General features: G+C 35.8%; 1 protein-coding gene across 17 annotated transcripts in view; it reads right to left on the reverse strand.

The window, feature by feature from the left end:
- Positions 1-6,670: 6,670 nt before the first annotated feature.
- Positions 6,671-18,025, reverse strand: part of LOC105214115 (probable multidrug resistance-associated protein lethal(2)03659) — a 28,399-nt gene continuing 17,044 nt past the window's right edge. For all 17 annotated transcript variants that reach the window (XM_029041511.2, XM_029041510.2, XM_054235085.1 and 14 more), the window contains 8 exons: positions 11,815-11,974; positions 11,380-11,746; positions 10,549-11,315; positions 9,660-10,487; positions 9,003-9,583; positions 8,148-8,926; positions 7,662-8,078; positions 6,671-7,593 (listed from right to left, as the gene is read on the reverse strand). In XM_029041511.2, the coding sequence (XP_028897344.1) occupies positions 7,558-7,593; positions 7,662-8,078; positions 8,148-8,926; positions 9,003-9,583; positions 9,660-10,487; positions 10,549-11,315; positions 11,380-11,746; positions 11,815-11,974 (3,935 nt within the window). In that variant the 3' untranslated portion in view covers positions 6,671-7,557. The remainder of the gene's footprint in view (positions 7,594-7,661; positions 8,079-8,147; positions 8,927-9,002; positions 9,584-9,659; positions 10,488-10,548; positions 11,316-11,379; positions 11,747-11,814; positions 11,975-18,025) is intronic.

Here is an 18,025-nt window from a genome sequence, read left to right on the forward strand (position 1 = left end):
TCCTTCGAAGATGTGTAAATATTTTAGTAACTGTTATATTAGTGTCTAAATATGTATGCTTAATCAACACTTTTATCTCAACTGACGTTGCACTAACACACCTGTTATATGGCCCGTTCTAGGCGACATGACAACTCTCTTATTTATGGTAGATATAGAATAGAGTCCACAGAAATCTGATTTTAATTGCACTTAGATTGAAACTGCAGGTGGTTGTAGTTGTAAGTTAAGCTTTAATTTCTGTAATTAAAATATAGTGTGAATTCAATGAAACACTTTTTACGTATACATATTTCAAAATATCTATATAGAATGTACTCCACAAAAATGTACTCAAATGTACTGCACAGAACTACAAAGAGAGTTATATGACTATCGTCATCGAGCTTCTAGATCACTGTATTCTGTAATGCAGTTTGCTTTGCCAAACATTAGATTAACCTCTTGGTGGAAACATCAATTTTTAACACAGAAAACTATTGCTCCCAAAATTCAATTCTTTAACTGAAGACTTATCAATGTATTTCAAGTACGTAAGCTTATTTCAATCAAATAAAGATATAATTAATGCTTATTCAATTGCAGTGCTAATTGCGTTGAATTCTAATTTTTATTTTTATATAAAAAAATTACAAAATCACTTTTTCCGAGTGTTTCGCAAATATGAGTTGCTGAAGAGGCCTATCCTATATAAGTGGATGTAAATTACTCAATAGAGACATTAAGGGGTTATATACAGTTAGACGGCCGAAAAAAAGTGAATTTTCCAGAATTTTTTCTGAGAAAACTTTTTAATTTATTGATCCAAAAATTTATACACATATTATGGTAGCTTTTAACTGTATTTTAAGACTTAGTTTTAGTAAAAATATTTATTTGAAAAAGAGATACAGCTGATCTCCAGGAGCTCCTCTCAAAAAAGACGTTTTGCGGTGACCACTATATCTCGGAACTGGATCATCCGAAATTAAAAAACCAAACAGATTTCGTTAAAATAATGTTAAATCTAGTAATTAATCGAAGGAATAAGCAAAATAAAATTTTTTGACAAAATGGCGGTTTCTAAAAAAAAAATCGATTTTTCACCGAAATTTCGGCCTTAAATTGTTTATAAAAAAAATATTTATCGGAGAGAAAAAATCTACAATTAATTACTAAAAAATATATTTAAGAAGGTCGTGTTAAAATTTGAGACTAATCGGTCTAGCCGTTTTCGAGTAATGTTGGTCACCGACTTTGAAAACACCATTTTGAGAAAAACGCATTTAAAGTTTGGACCTTGTACTTAAAAGCACTCTGAAACGCCTTTTCAAATTTTTCATTTGCTTGTAACTTTGAAAATATTCACCGGAACGATATGAAATTTTCTGTGTGTATTCTTAAATATATGTATGTACATTAAGAAAATGAAATAAAAAAAATCGATTTTTTGAAAATTCTAACTGTGTATAACCCCTTAATGGTACACATTTATGGGCAATAATTGGGTTAGTATTATACGGAACTATTTATACACATACATATCTACATGTACGTACGTATATGTATGTAAGTATATATGTATGTATGTATGGTGCAGTCCAATTGCGTAGGAAGTTGCATGCAACTGTTGACTTCGCTCAAATGAAAACAGAATTGCAGTGAAGATGTACATATTGTGGAAGCAACAGATTAATTGTTAATACCAAAGGCTTAAAATAACCAAACACACAGAAAGTGAATTGAAAACAGCGGGAAAAATATGTAACCAAACACACAGAAAGTGAATTGAAAACAGCGGGAGAAATATGTAGTGTCGAATATGAAAACACTTATGAGTGTATTGCGGGTGTCTCATAAGAAATTTCACATGGAAGGGGGAATTATTCTATGAAAATATCGACAAGCTTATAGAAATTATATACGGAGCTCATATAATATATCAACAATTAGTTTAAAAAAAAAAATTAATCGGATATGTGTCTTAGAACCTCGTAGGGCACTCAATACGCTAACCATAATTTATAATAAATGACTAAAAGTCTTTCATAATTCGCCGCTTTGAATAGCTAATATAAAGTATAAAAAAGTTCAACTACTACTAAATTCATTATTAACTTATTATTAAAATCTGATCATAGGATAGGAACGCAATACTTCAAAATCATTTCTGAGATACACCTACACATATTTATACAAATTTACAACATTTCTTTACGTAAGTATATTACGCAATTTTACGGATGTTACATCGCCAGGGGAGCTTGTATGCACAACAAATGTCTACTTAATTTTCACATCTTCACCCGCGTAGGTAATAGCGTAAATTTATCATTTAAATGCATTCCTTCCAGCAGTTGATGCAATTATTTGGTATATGAAAACTTTACGACCCATCAATTCCATTAATAGCTCATACGCCACCGCACACGAAATATGAAGCGTGAAATCTATATATACCAAGGTGTGGAGTACGGCGTAAAATGGATTAACACAAGATTATGTCGGAACACGTCTATTAGCAAGCAGAAGTGGTATCAGTATGCGTACAACTATTTATGTATTACTAATGAGATGGCAAGTGTGAAGTACTTTTGGGTATAATTATATGTTGACGCTTCCTCATTTTCACTTCAATGGAAGGCTTGAGTATGAGTGAATTTTTTATGCTCAAGAACTCAAGTATCGCTTTTTAGCTACATATGTCTACAATAACATACGAATGTATATTAGACCTTAAATGGTCTCCAGAATTTCTGTATAATTGGTCTATCTGTCACAGAGCGCCCATTTGTTCTCCTATTGAAATTTAGAATGAAACTAGTAATTTTGTAAGTTTTCCGAAATTGTTTCTACAGCTTATTTGCATTATACTCGCATTTAAGCTCACCCACGCCTACCTATTTGCATATTCGCACATACTTGTCGATTATAATTATTACCAATTGTTGATGGCGCTCGTATACAACGTCAACGATGCAACGTCGTTTTGAAATGCTTTCCAATAAAATAATTTTAATGACTGGAACTCCTTATGCGAAGGTACTTAATATTCTGTAAGCATTGGGCGCTTACTCAAAATTCGAAAAAGCAAAGAAATGGGAAGTACATAAAAATATACGCACTGCTTGCTTGTTTGTTTGTGTTCATAGCCAAATGAGGCAACGATTCACAGAAATTTATATGATGAATTACCAGAAATAATTACGAAAATTTCGACAATGCGAAGGGGTAAAGCGAAATCAAAATGTTGAATGAGAAGATATTGCAAACCTCTTGGATATTTTTATAAAGTAAATAAGCAAATATTTATAGTAACCAGTTGGCAAATCTATAATCAGGCAATATTTTACAAATAGGCGAGATCTGACCCACAATACGTAAACTTTTGTTAAGCCACTGGCTGCAGTTTGATTGGAAATATGATGATCCGTCTTCTAAAATACAGAACTGTTTATAGACCAATGGAATTTTTTGGGAAGAATGTTTCTTTTTCAAGAAAAGTTATAGCTTTGATTCATAGCTGACTAGTAATGAAGTACCAAAAACGCACAATTCTGATCTAATAATATAACATAAACGTGGAAAAGTCGACTTCGGATATTAGGAATAGCATTGGTTTTAAAGTGAGTTTAATTGAAAATTGAAAGAGCGCTATACAATGTTCCAGATTGAAAATGAATGAGACTGAATAAAAAGCCAACTCTTAATTTGCGCGAAAAAATACTCAAATGACATATTGGGTAAATGTTTACTTTCTAAAGAAAGACACCAGTTGGTATACATGTTTTTGTTGTAGTGTCATACACTTCTCAAACAGTTTTTAATATGTCTCCGAGTCGGGTGGATAAGGATGTACTCAACAGTTAGGTGATAACAGTGATAAGAATGGCCCTCAAAGGTATTAATTTCATACGTTCTCGCTTGCTGTAGTTTAAAAAATATGAGCAACCTAAATATGAGCAATAAGCGTATTTAATAATCAACTAAATAATATAAGAGCGCGATGCGAGAAAATCACACCATTCATTTGGCTATGCACACATATAGTGCACTAACACACTTACAGTTTTTATGCAGCATTCTCATCACTCATACGCCACCACCGCTGGCGCACATAAACAAACTCAAACACATACATATATACACACACACACTTCTGTTTACTCATACCACTACACAGCAATTCATCACTAATCACTCATCCGACAATGTCAATCGCAATCACCTGCCTCACGACCTGTGCACGGTGCGCACTAACTCACAGCATGACACCCTGCCCTACCGCAAATGCCAGATCCAACAATCACACGAGTCATGGCAGCAGATCGAATCGAATTATTGAATTTTCCACCCTCCTGAATTGCGTGCAAATACCCAATACAAAGTCGATTGGTTCGCCTATTTTTCATATGCACTCTCGCTATTTTATTTATTTATATAACAAATATCAATTGTGTATTGCATATGCAGCACTATTTCCGTTGACTTTACCGCTATTTTCGACTTTCACTTTCAATAAAAGAACACAATGTTTTTTGGCTTTTATTTGTGTAATTTTTCAATGGCGCTACGCAAATGCCTCACAGCATGATTTTAGGCGCTGCTCACCTAATTGATGGGTGAAGTCGTGTACATTTATTTGGTTCACAATTTAGCACATTTCACACATTTATTAAGACATTTTTATTTGTTTTTTTTTTTAATTATTTTATATTTTTTTCTATTTTCTAATTGGAAGTTTGTGCAGTGATTTTTGAATGTTGGTGCTGTGGCAGTAATCAAAACAAAAAACAAACAGTCAGTGACATTTCATTGTTGTTATTGTAGATTTTTATCATTGTTTTGTTTTGCTCTGCGCCGACGAGTGCTGCCACGTGCGTGGTACGTGTAGGTAGCCAGCTTGTTGTGCTTGGTTTTATTTTACTTACAGTGGTGAATAGGTGAGTTTATTTTTGTTTTTCTTCTTCATACAAATTCATATAACACCAAATTGGTGAAATCCAAATATTACTTTTTTATATATTTTTTATATTTATTATTACCTTTTTATTTTGAAAAAAAATATAATTGAAGAATTCTCAAGAAGAATAGTATTAACATTTTTAGTGAAAAAAATTATAACCTGATTTCTTATAATTTATATTAAATTATATTTTATTGAAATGTATCCCTATAATGTAACTGTGGTATAATGCATAGATTCATCCAAGTAACTCTTTTAAAACGTCAACTTCAAATTTGGTGCACTTCGAGGTTAGTTAGAGTTAGAGTTAGTTTTGTAGGTTAGGAAGGCACTCGGCAAAATATACTAAAAAAAATCAATATATTCTTGAAGAAACAGTGCTTACAAAAGGTTACAGTTCGAATGTCGTTAGCGACAGACAGTTCATGACCGTAATACAGCCTTACTAATGAAGTCCATTATAACAAGTAAAGAAGGGATAAGTTCGGGTGTAACCGAACATTTTATACTCTCGCAATTTATTTATTTAACTTTATTTATATTATATAATACACAATTTGACCCACATATTCGTCATATATATTGTATAAAGTCCATTGAAAGTTGGAAACTCTAATATTAGGTTAGAAATACCGAGGTCGTCATGTTCGATATATGGGGCCTTGACAACCTATGGTCCGATTTCGGTGATTTTTAAAATGGGGCTGCCACACTATAAACGTAGTATTTGTGCAAAGTTCTGCATCGATATCTTTACTAGTGCTTACTTTATATATTGTAAAGTAAACGATTCAGATCGTCTTCAAAGTTCTGGTTAATAGGAAGTAGGCGTGGTTGTGAAGCGATTTGGCCTATTTTTACTACATATCATTGGGATGTAAAGAAACTATTACAAACCAATTGAAATCGGTCGAGTAGTTGCTGAGAGATGGTTTTTGACCCATAAGTGGGCGATGCCACGCCCATTTTCCATTTTGTAAAAAAATCTGAGTGCAGCTTCCATCTGCCATTTCTTATGTGAAATTTAGTGTTTCTGGCGTTTTTCGTTATTGTGTTAACCCACACTTAGTAGTTTTCAACATAACCTTTGTATGGGGGGTGGGCGTGGTTACAATCCGATTTCCTCCATTTTTTGACTTTATAAGGTAGTACCTAAAAGAAACGACTCTAGAAAGTTTCCTTGATATACCTTTAGTAGTTTGCGAGCTATGTACAAAAAACTTAGTAGGGGGAGGGGCTACGCACATTTCCCCAAAAAAATTACATCCACGTATGCCCCTTCCTAGTGCGATCCTTCATACCAAATTTTACTTCCATAGCTTTATTTATAGCTTAGTTATGGCACTTTAAGTGTTTTCGGTTTTCGCCATTTTGTGGGCGTGGCAGTGGTCCGATTACGCCCATTTTCGAACTTAACCTTCTTTATGGTGCCAAGGAACATGTGTTCCAAGTTTCATTAAAATATCTCAATTTTTACTCAAGTTACAGCTTGCACGGACGGACGGACAGACGGACGGACGGACAGACAGACATTCGGATTTGAACTCCACTCTTCACCCTGATCACATTGGTATATATAACCCTATATCGAACTCGTTTAGTTTTAGGACTTACAACCAACCGTTATGTGGACAAAACTATAATACTCTCGTAGCAACTTTGTTGCGAGAGTATAAAAATTTGTTTCGAAAAGCTCTAGAGCCGCTTGCAGAATTAAAACCAAAATTTACACATATCAAATTTCGGACGTTTATTTGCTGGAGAATCGAAGACAATACATTTCTCACTTAAAATTTCACTTTTGCGTATACATACTATACATCAACTGGCATATATTTGTTATAAACTTATGTAAAGGCACATTTTCTATTTATTGTATATGGTACATAGTTATTGTTTATTGTTTCATAAATGTTTTTTAATTATATTTAATTAATTTTAATTATCATAAGAAATATCAATTCGCAGTACGTTAACTTGTAATGTTATACAAATACCAATATAAATACAAAAAAGCGAAAATACATTTTATATAAAATATATGATATATGTTTATGTAATTATATATTTATATGTATATATGTATGTTGTTCGTAAATGACACTTCAGTGCTGCATGTGGAGAATGACACATGTAGGTTTGTATGTATGTACTTATTTACTTAAAGCTATAACACAAATCACTTTAACATTTACAATAACTACAAATTATAGCAGTAAAATAAAATAATAAAAAATTAGAATTATAAATTTACAGAATTTGTGCTTAAAAGTATGCGCTACGCTAACTACATACTTATTTATGTTTGTTAGTAAGTAGTGAATGTTTTTATGCACTTTTTCAGATTTACGTGGATTTTTGACAAGAACGAAGCACTTCAACGTTGTGTTTGTAGCGAAGAATGTACAGCAATTTATATACATTATATATACACTTAAATATTGAAAGGCTTAAAGGGCAAGTCGTTTTGTCAAGTCCAATTATACGAATGTACATGTGTGACAAAGTTAATATTTCTACAAAATTGCACTATAAACATAAAAAGAGGCGTTTTCGCTTGGCAAACTCGTTTCACATAGTACAATTCTTGATTGCTTAGCTCATAAACCGTTTTATTCCATTTTCGATTTCAAGCTTAACTCGTGCGCCTGAAATAGATTATTATTTATTATTATTATTATTACTTTATATAAGATTAATTGCTGCAACCACTTACTTTCTGCGCAACTTTGGTTAGATTCTCAGCGGTTGACTTGCCCGTTTGCTGCACCATGCCGTAGAAGATCTTCGCTTCGCTCTTTGTTAAGAGCTCATATGGTGTGCCGAACTCCACCACTTGTCCCGCGTCCATGACCAAAACCTTATCCGAGTCCATAACAGTGTTCAGTCTGTGAGCGATTGTGAGTACAGTGCAATATTTGAATTTATCCCTGATGGTCAGCTGTATGAGCGCATCCGTTTGTGGGTCCACATTCGCGGTCGCCTCGTCTAACACCAAAACACGATTTTCACGCAATATGGCACGTGCTAAGCAGACCAATTGACGCTGGCCAACACTAAAGTTGGCACCGCCTTCGGAGATTTTACTTTGCAAACCACTTGGCAACTCGGCAACGACATTCTTCAATTTAACCTATTGAATATCGAATATATGAAAATAGAATTGCATGCAATACAACAGCAATTAAACAATCACACTCACCTCCTCAAGTGCCTCCCACAATTTGGCATCCGAATACTCATCGAATGGATCCAGATTGTAACGCATTGTGCCGGAGAAGAGCACCGGTTCCTGTGGTATAATTGAGACTTTGCTGCGCAAATCATGCAAACCCATGTCTTTGGTGTCACGCGAATCGATAACAATCGAACCATCATTGTATGAGAGCCGAAAGAGCGCATTGATCAGTGACGACTTGCCGGCGCCAGTACGTCCCACTATGCCCACCTTTTCGCGGGGCTTGATCACAAAATTGAGTGATTTCAATACATATTCTGCCTTTGGATCAGGGAAGTAGCGCAGACTTAATTCATCGAATACGATTTTACCTTCCTCTGGCCAAGTTTTTGGTGGTTTCTTATCGGCAGTCGATTCCAATTCACCCTCCGGTTCGATGTCATCATACTCCACGACACGCTCCACCGCAGTCATGGTGTTCTCCAACTCTGCGGATTGACGCATGCCCCATTGTACCATGCCAGTCATGCCCATTGCTTGTGTTATGGCCAAGCCCACGTCGCCACCGTTCGCCGGTGGGAAGATGAAGAAACTCAAGGTTATTATGGCTATATAGACAATACAGCAGCAGTCTAGCCAGTAGCCGAAGGCGCGTGACGTCGAGATGAACATGTAAAATGCGGAACTGTGCAGATCCTGGTAGTTGTCGAACTCATAGATCAGCACGCGTTGAGCGCCATAAGCACGTATCGTCGGTAAGCCAGAAAGTGAAGCAGCCATGTGCGAGTAGATAGGCGAGCGCGCTAAAATTTAAGGAAATATAAAATATTTTGTCGTTCAAATTAAGTAATATAAAGGTATTTCTCCCTCACTACTTACTTATTGCCTCCAATCGCTTCACATCCCTAGACGTCTTCAAGTAGAATGATCTCAAGTAGTAGAAGAATACCGCCAATATGGCTGTTGGTACTAGGAAGATCGGATTCACAATAGCGATCACAATGACAATACCGAAGAGTGAAAGGAATATCTGTATGACGTCCATCATAACTGAAGGTAATATCTCGTCCACCTGACCCATATCCTTGGAGAAACGGTTCAATATGCGACCGGTGGGATTTGTGTTGAAGAAGTACATCGCCGCTCGCGTTATGCCGCGGAACATGGAGTTGTGCAGATTAATGGAAGCTCTCATGGCCACATTGAAGAAGAGGAAACTACGCGCGAGCGTGATGACAACGGTGGCCATTGTTATACCCGTAAATATGTAAATATCCAACATTTCTGAGTCGATGTCGACACCCACATCGCGCAGCATAGTCTTTATTATCGATTCCTGTTCAGTCAGCGCTGTTGATGGCAGTGTTGTCGTATCGTTGAAACTGTCGAAAGTCTCGTCGATGCGCGAGTCATTGAATCTAGCCGAATACATTTTACCATCACGACCCTTTTTGGCGACCCTATAAATGAATTAGTGTTTAGCTTATGCTTCAACCAACTGAGCACACAAAGTCAGAGACATACAAACACACTTACCAATATGACAAGAACCAATCGCCGCCTGAAGCGAGCGCTTGCGCCAGCACACAGAAAAACAACATGATGAAGAATGTGAGGAAACCGCCACCGGCACGGAAATATTTCTGATACAATTCCAAACCGATTTGACCCTGTTCCTGTGTCTCCTGTTGCTGCATTGGTGTGTCTTCGACGTATGAGTCTGCTACCGAATTCAAAGATGCCTCACTATTTCGACGATTGCTATAAACTTTGCTACTTGAGCGCGAACGCGACTTCTCTTCGACGGCCTCTTCTCGCTCTGGGTCAGCCAAAAGATTCGCAAAATCCAAACCGGATTCGCGCAATGAGTCATAAGTGCCAACTGCGCTTACACGACCCTTTTCCATGATGACAATTTGATCGGCTTGTTGTAGGAACTGCAATTGATGTGTGACCAGAACAACGATGTGCTCGCGCAGAAAACCGCGCATACATTGATCGAAGAGATGACGGCCTACGTGTGTGTCTACCGCACTCAATGGATCATCCAACAGGTAGATTGAGGTTTCACGGTAGACAGCGCGCGCCAAACTAATACGTGCCTTCTGTCCACCCGATAGCGAGGCACCACGTTCACCCACAATTGTCTTGTCGCCGTAAGGTAGTAGCTCGAAATCACGCTCCAACGCACATTTCTTCACCACTTGCTGGTAGCGACGTCGATTCATTGGCTGGCCGAAGAGTATATTCTGGCGTACGGTACCGGTAAAAAGCCATGGTTCCTGCGAGGCATAGGAGAATGTGCCGTTCACCTTTATGGTGCCCGACTCAGGCCGCAATTCACCGAGTATGCTTTGTACTAAACTGAAAGAGTAAATACAATTTTTACTTTTACGTGAAATTTTGTTGCAAACTGCAAACTCACCTTGATTTTCCTGAACCCACTGGTCCGATAATTGCAACCAGTGTGCCGGGTTGCACACGCAAATTCACGTCATCCAATGTGTACTCCGACGAATTAGGATCCCATTTAGCTTTCACATTGCTCAATACAATGCCAGCTTCCGACAGTGTTGCGTGTCCATTAGAGGCAAACGCCTTTTCCGCCTCCTTTTTGTCCAACGGCTTTTCATCGTCTTTGACAACGGTTGATTGGTTACTGCCAGGATAGTTGGGATTATCGACTGATTTGTCAACTATGTCAGTCTCTTCGTAAAGCATGAACTTTTGTATGCGTTTAATGGACACCAAAGCCTCAGCCAACTGCGAAATACCTTGTGGAAAGAACACCGTCATTGTGGTGCGCAAAATATTATAGTAAGCCGTAATGACGAAAGCCTTCTCGGGCGTCAGCACCTTTTGCAGCAGCACATAACCAACCAAACTGAGAAAAACGGAGACGCGCGTCAGAAACATGATGAACGACAGCAGTACACCACGTATATACGACACCTTACGTATAGCATTGATTTCCTTTTTGCGCGCATAGGCCACCATTTTGCCGAATGGTATTTCCCACGCATACATTTTGATCACCTGTATGCCCGAGATAATTTCGTTCATCATGCGCACACGTTCATCTGTACGCAAAGCGGTACGCAAGCGTAACACTGACGTCTTCTTGCCCAGCCAACCTTGAAGCGGAATAAAGAGCAACATAAAGGCCACACCGAATGTAGCCGCAACACCAATCTGTAATTGTGCAAACAAGCAAACTTTTAAGCGAATGTATTTATAAGTAAAGTGCTGAGCTCACCTCAATTGACATTAAGTAGGTGATGAAGATCGTCTCGACAGGGCCAAGCCAAAGATAGTGTATAAAAATCATAGCTAAATCCAAGCGACCCACATCGTTCGATATCAAATTAACGACCTGCCCAGCGGTGGTCTCACCCAGGGCAGTGCGGCTCAAGCGCAGCGCCTTTCTATAAATCATACTACACATAGCCACACGTATCTTCATGCCCACGTGCATGGTGCCCAGCATGTAGGGATGCATGATGATCACATTTATAGCACTACAAAGTATTACACCCGCTGCATAGAGATATGCCGTGTTTATATTGTCTTCACCTTTCGAGTAATACGCTATTAAACCCAGTAGAAAAAGGGGCTGTAAGGCTCTACAAAGCAGAAACACCAAATTATTTCATCTGCGAATAAAAAGATCAGTGTTTCGCGAGATATTTACCTCAGACCCAATTCAAGTATCAGCAACACTAGACCCAAGAGTGCATAACGGCAACCAAAAACACGTATTGTAGCTTTTAGTAAGCTCGGCCCTTTCTTCGATGTAGACTTGCGTTGCAATTCCTGCTCCCATGATGCACTCATATCATTTCCAAGTGTTTCTGTATAAAAAAAAATATAAACGAAATGATAAAGCTTTGGAGTTGTAATATACATAAATTTTGGGCTATCAAGTTGTTATACCACTTATTCTCGATTTGCAGATTAGATTTTTTTTTTTCGTTTTCCACGAATGAGGAAAGCAAGCAACTTCAAATTTCGTCATTTTTGTTTACTTTAACATTCAATTTTCCGTCCATCTGTCCGTGCAAGCGATAACTTGAGTTAAAATTACCCTGACCACAAAGTACAAATGCAAAATTAAATTACCTCGTAAATTACAAAGGCTCTATTAACCAAATTTACTTAAAATATACCTCTTCTATATCTATGGTATGAACATTGTATGATGCGAAAATCAGAGAAATCGGATAATAACAAGATGGTCCCATGTAAAACAAATCTGAGACAGACAAATATGACCTCAATGATTCTTAAAAATATAAATAAATCGGACATAACTTCAATCCATAGAAGGTATGCAAACCCGACTTCATGCAACCTCTCTAAATGCAAACAAACCTGACCTCACGTGACCCCTCATGAAATAAGCAAGGTTAACTTAACGTAACCTCTGACAATCTAAATAAACCTGATCTCACAAAATGTAGACCAGCTAGACCACACGCAACTTATAAAGGTAAAATATGCATCTCACGTGACTTTTCTAAAGATAAACGAACCTGATAAACAGTTTTGAGATTACATTAATACATATACTGAAGACCCGTTACCCCAAAAGATCTAAGCAAACCTCACTTCACACCTCTTAAAATCCACTGACTACGTCCTAAAATGTTTAGACTGTTCAATTCACAAACACTTAAGAAATATGTACACGTTGTTATCAGATTGATATCGTTCGTGAAGTTGCTTGTGTTTGCCCCAAGATGTAGAGGTCTACTGTGATCTATACCAAGTTTTTACTGATTAAATTTGTTGCTGGGTAAGTGTGCCAGAGGATAGTTTTGATTTTTATTAACGAATTCCACAGCAGCAGGTGTCATTAAATTTGGCTTTACTAATAGTTTAACTTGTTAAAGTTTTACGAACCGTCATTGGAACAGAGAGTAATGAATGAAACATCTACAAATGTAAGTGTTGCTTTTAAATTATTCAAATAATCTTTGTTGATACAGTTTATGTCACGCAATTCAGGTAATTAAGTTTTATGAGGCACCCTCGCACAGCGACAAATGTATACATTTCGCTAGGAAACAAAGAAATTGGCAACAAAAACAAACAATAAAATATGAGATGCTCGAAAAACGGCAAACTGAGAGAGATTACGTTATACAAAAGCTAGCCATAAAAAATAAGCTAGCATAAATAATTGGGCGGGCAAGATTTCTTCTCCTTGTATATAATTTGAAAATTTCTTATCACCGCATCGATAAGAATTTATTGTGAAATTGCATATATGTACATATATGCACAGTCATCCATATATAATATATGTTCCTACATATACAGAGGTAGTCGAAATTATTTACACATCGGACGTTTTTTTAGATGTTTCACAGAAAAACCTTTCGCTTGTTGTTGTTGTTGTCGCAGGGTAACAAAATGCTATGTTGTTGTAAATCTTGATCTATTCCCGAGCGAATGACGTCGGTTTGGCAAGAATAGTTAGAAATATGGCGGAGAAATAAGCAAATGAACTGAAGACTCGGAGTAGTCAAAAGTATTTACACACATTTTTTTTGCGTCAAAAGTATTTACACACGACTTGAACTCTATTATCCTGTTCTTATTTAATGATAACTATAACATTTTAAGGTTCAGTATAAATTCCTATTCTAAGGCGATAAATTCATAATGGGTTACATTACCATTGGGGTCAATACCAGCCTGCTTTATGGTTCGAATTGATTCAACACAATTGTGCGCTAAGTTAACAGTTAATTTAGACCAAATGTCGGTAATTTCGGCGTTTTCGATTAATATATCAATTGTCCTCTGATATTTAATGAAAGACCAAACATTTTGTCTAAAGTTTTGGTCAGGGCGTCAATAGTTGGTAAAGGCCGGCGGACCACTACAATGGCATGGTCATGTGAATTCTGATATATCCGGATGATTTAGGGTCACTAAATTAGTACCAAATCTCCAAAACAGAAGTAAGGAAAATTTCCCCAAAGAATAAAATAAATCAAAAATCATCACTCCCGACTCTATTTAGCGTCTAAACTGCATTATTCTTCTTCTCACGTGGTAAATGCATAAAGCGTTTACTAAAGAAGCCCTGGAACAAAAAATCAGCCTTATCTGTCCACGACAGGCTTGAGGATGCATTTTAAGGCAAATGAGAGGCATATCGCTTTTTTGGTTTCGGAAGTGGTCAACTTTATACACAATTTGACTATTTATGTTACAATTTTAAAATGTCCTTAGAAGTGTAGCATCATTGGCTGTTCATGCAATATGCTGATTCGATGATGCTGCAATATTAAGAGGACTAATTGTGGGATTTTGTATGACAGTTCCTACTAATCTTCTACATTATCTTGGAGTTATCTCAGGTTTCTACCCAGTACTCTTTAAATTGTCCTTGCAATACTTCGTTTCCTTCTTTTTAATAACATTATAAACAGTATTCCATCAAATTCTATAAATTTTAACTAACTCCGAAGCCTAAACCCGTGTCTTAAACTTAATAACAGTCTCCAATCTAGTTATAATCGATAATTCCTTTGTTTTCGACATTTTATTACCAATTTTTTTTTATTTTAAGGCTGAGTTAGGTAGTTAAGAATGCAATAGAATCAAATTACTACTTTTGCTCAAACCAAATCCAAGGATAAAGGCTAAATCGCCGTGTGTAAATACTTTTGACTACTGCGAGTCTTCAGTTCATTTGCTTATTTCTCCGCCATATTTCTAGCTATTCTAGCCAAACCGACTTCATTCTCTCGGGAATAGATCAAGGTTTACAACAACATCGCATTTTGTTACCCTGCGACAACAACAACAACAAGCGAAAGCTTTTTCTGTGAAACTTGTAAAAAAACGTCCGATGTGTAAATAATTTTGACTACCTCTGTATGTATAGTTATATTTACACACACATATGTACGTAATCATTCAGGCTCTATGTCCGAGTAGAAATGTAAATTAGTAAATTCGTGAACCTTAAGTTGCTGTCCAAAAATACTCAAATGAATATTAGATTATATCATAATCATAAATTGGGGACCTCTCTAAAACTAATTTCAATATCTAATTTCTTGACTCACTCTTAAGTAAACATTGAATGAAATAAATGTCTCGAACTTCTACAATCTACAATATAATAAGTGTGTTTTACTCAATTAAATAATATTTGATGTTGTTTATAAGTTCCTGGACAGAAGTCATTGCCTTTGTCATTATCTTTCCGCATGTAACCCACGGCACAGTAGACCGAAAAAGGTGACTGCATTGATAGGCGATTTCTGAAAGAACGTTGTTGGGTGTACATACATATGCACATATGAATCAGATTTGTAGCGAATCGACGCAATAATGTTCCTATAATCTTCCAAGTTCAAGATACGTAAATTGATGGCAATTCGAAACAACAAGTGAAGTCGATTTGTAAATGTGGTCTTATGTGAATACTGGCACATTTGAGTACCTAAAGTTACATATTTTACTTTTTGATTTTACTGGAAATTTTTATTTAGTGTTAGCGATATGATGAAATGCATTTGATTTGTGATATTTTCGTATTATTTGTGATAGGCATTGTATATTTCCATTTATAAGAAATTAGTATCAGGAAGCAACCCCGACTTCATTTCCAATGATTCGTGCTTTCGTTGCTTTATGCATAAAAAACGAAGATTGGCCTCAATCTGCACGACCTTATTTAACTCATTTGAAGAGCTTTCACTCTTGGAGAATTAAAATAAGTTCTTCAAATAGTATTGGAGAGCAGTGAATTATTTCATTTCATGTTAAGAATCAGATGCAGCTCTTGTCCCATTGGAATAATTAACAGATTGACACATATGACGTAGAAATAAATACTTTTTCTTTCATTTATAATAATGCATGCATTTGTAGGTCTTACAATGAATTCATTAACATTGTCTTGACTTGTGGGTACAAAAAATTTAAAGCACTTCAAGCGTTGTGCGTCGTCATTTATAAACAAACCAATTTAGTTCAATTAAAGTAATCTATATACAAATGGTATAGAATCAACAGCAACTATGAATATTCAACAAAAAACGATTTGAGATTAGGTTTGTGTGAACAGAGTTGCACCGCTGAATCATAATACAAATTGAGCTTATATTTTTTTGTTAAAAAAAAAATTAATATTTTAATTTGGGTTATTGAAAACTATTAAAATATTTGTTATATCGTATATCCCTATTGGTTTTAAATGATAAAAATATACTTCCTATCATTCCATAACCTCAAATTCACACATAATGAGCTTATTTAAAACTTAATAGAAAACGACGTATCCATGTTAATTTCTTTTGATAAGGGATTTTCTCGATGAAATTTAAAGAACTAACCATTAATTTATTGAGGTTATGAGAGCATTGTAATAATCGGAAAAACATTTGGAGCAACACTGTCCATTATTATTACTGAATAATTAAAGCGTAGAATAGGGACATAAAGTTTAGTTCTACTTATATACATATAGATACATATATAGATATATGTATCTATGTGCCCGACTACTCAACTGGCAAATACAGAAACAAATGTTAGCCTCAATGAAATATAAGTAAATAAATAAATTATAAAGACAATCTAGATTCAGCTAAAAGTATTACACAGACAATGCTGCCACTGCTGAGTGCAAGTGCATTCATAACATTTTTATTGCAATTATTTACAATTTAGTCCTAGATTTTTTTCAGTTAGCGCATTACTAATTATTGTAAGTCTGTCTGCTTCATTCATAATGACATTGTAACGGTTACTTCGTGTACTTAACACAATTTTTGCAGCAGAATACAAACTTTAAGCTGTAGATTTCTTAAGAACGAATAGTTGTTCACATTTATATTTGATAATCTTAGCTTAGGACATGTTGGATTTAATCAAGAAAAAAGTGTTTTAACTCAAATGAATACATTTTGACACAAACACACAGAAAAATCGTGTTTATGGAATTGAAGGCGAAGTGAAAATGCCGCTACCAGTAAGTATATCGCGTGTTATTAAAAATAACTCGTCATGTACAGAAATAACACAAATATACTTAATTATTCAACGCATATAATTCTGGCTTTATAAGATTTGTTGTAGTGAATATTCATACCATATTTTTTTTAGTTTGATAATTAGCTGCAAGCCCTTAAGGGGCCTATACCAGTGTAAACCATGAAAAAATAAGGGGATTTTCGAGAATTTTTTTTTTAAAGAAAGTACTCGATTGATTGTTTTTTACACATAATAAGGTATATTTGCAGTTACATTTCAACATTTTCTTTTTACAAAAATATTGAAAAACAAGTAAGGAAAGGCTAAGTTCGGGTGCCACCGAACATTTTATACTCTCGCAATTTATTTAGAGATCTACCTATATTTTCGGTGAAAAATTACCCTTAGGCAGTGAGTTCTTCATGTTTGATATCAGGGACCTTGAAAAGTCATGGTTTTTCCACAAGTGATGTCACAGCTCAAATACAGTATTTGTGTAAAGTTTTATTTCGCTATCTTCATCGGTTCCTTATGTATACATTATAAAGTGAACGAATCAGAAGGATTCAAAATTGAGTTATATGGGAAATAGGCGTAGTTGTGAACCGATTTCGCCCATATTCCACCCGTGTCATCAGGGTGTCAAGAAAATATTATATACCGAATTTCATTGAAATCTGTCGAGTAGTTCTTGAGATATGGTTTTTGACCCATAAGTGGGCGATGTCACGCCCATTTTCCATTTTGTAAAAAAATCTCAGTGCAGCTACCTTCTGCCATTTCTTATGTAAAATTTGGTGTTTCTGACGTTTCTCGTTAGTGAGTTAACGCACTTTTAGTCATTTGCAACCTCACCTTTGTATGGGAGGTGGGCGTGGTTATTATCCGAGTTCTTTCATTTT

The sequence above is a fragment of the Zeugodacus cucurbitae genome, chromosome 2, assembly GCF_028554725.1.
Source record: "Zeugodacus cucurbitae isolate PBARC_wt_2022May chromosome 2, idZeuCucr1.2, whole genome shotgun sequence".
Taxonomy (NCBI): Eukaryota; Metazoa; Arthropoda; class Insecta; order Diptera; family Tephritidae; genus Zeugodacus; species Zeugodacus cucurbitae.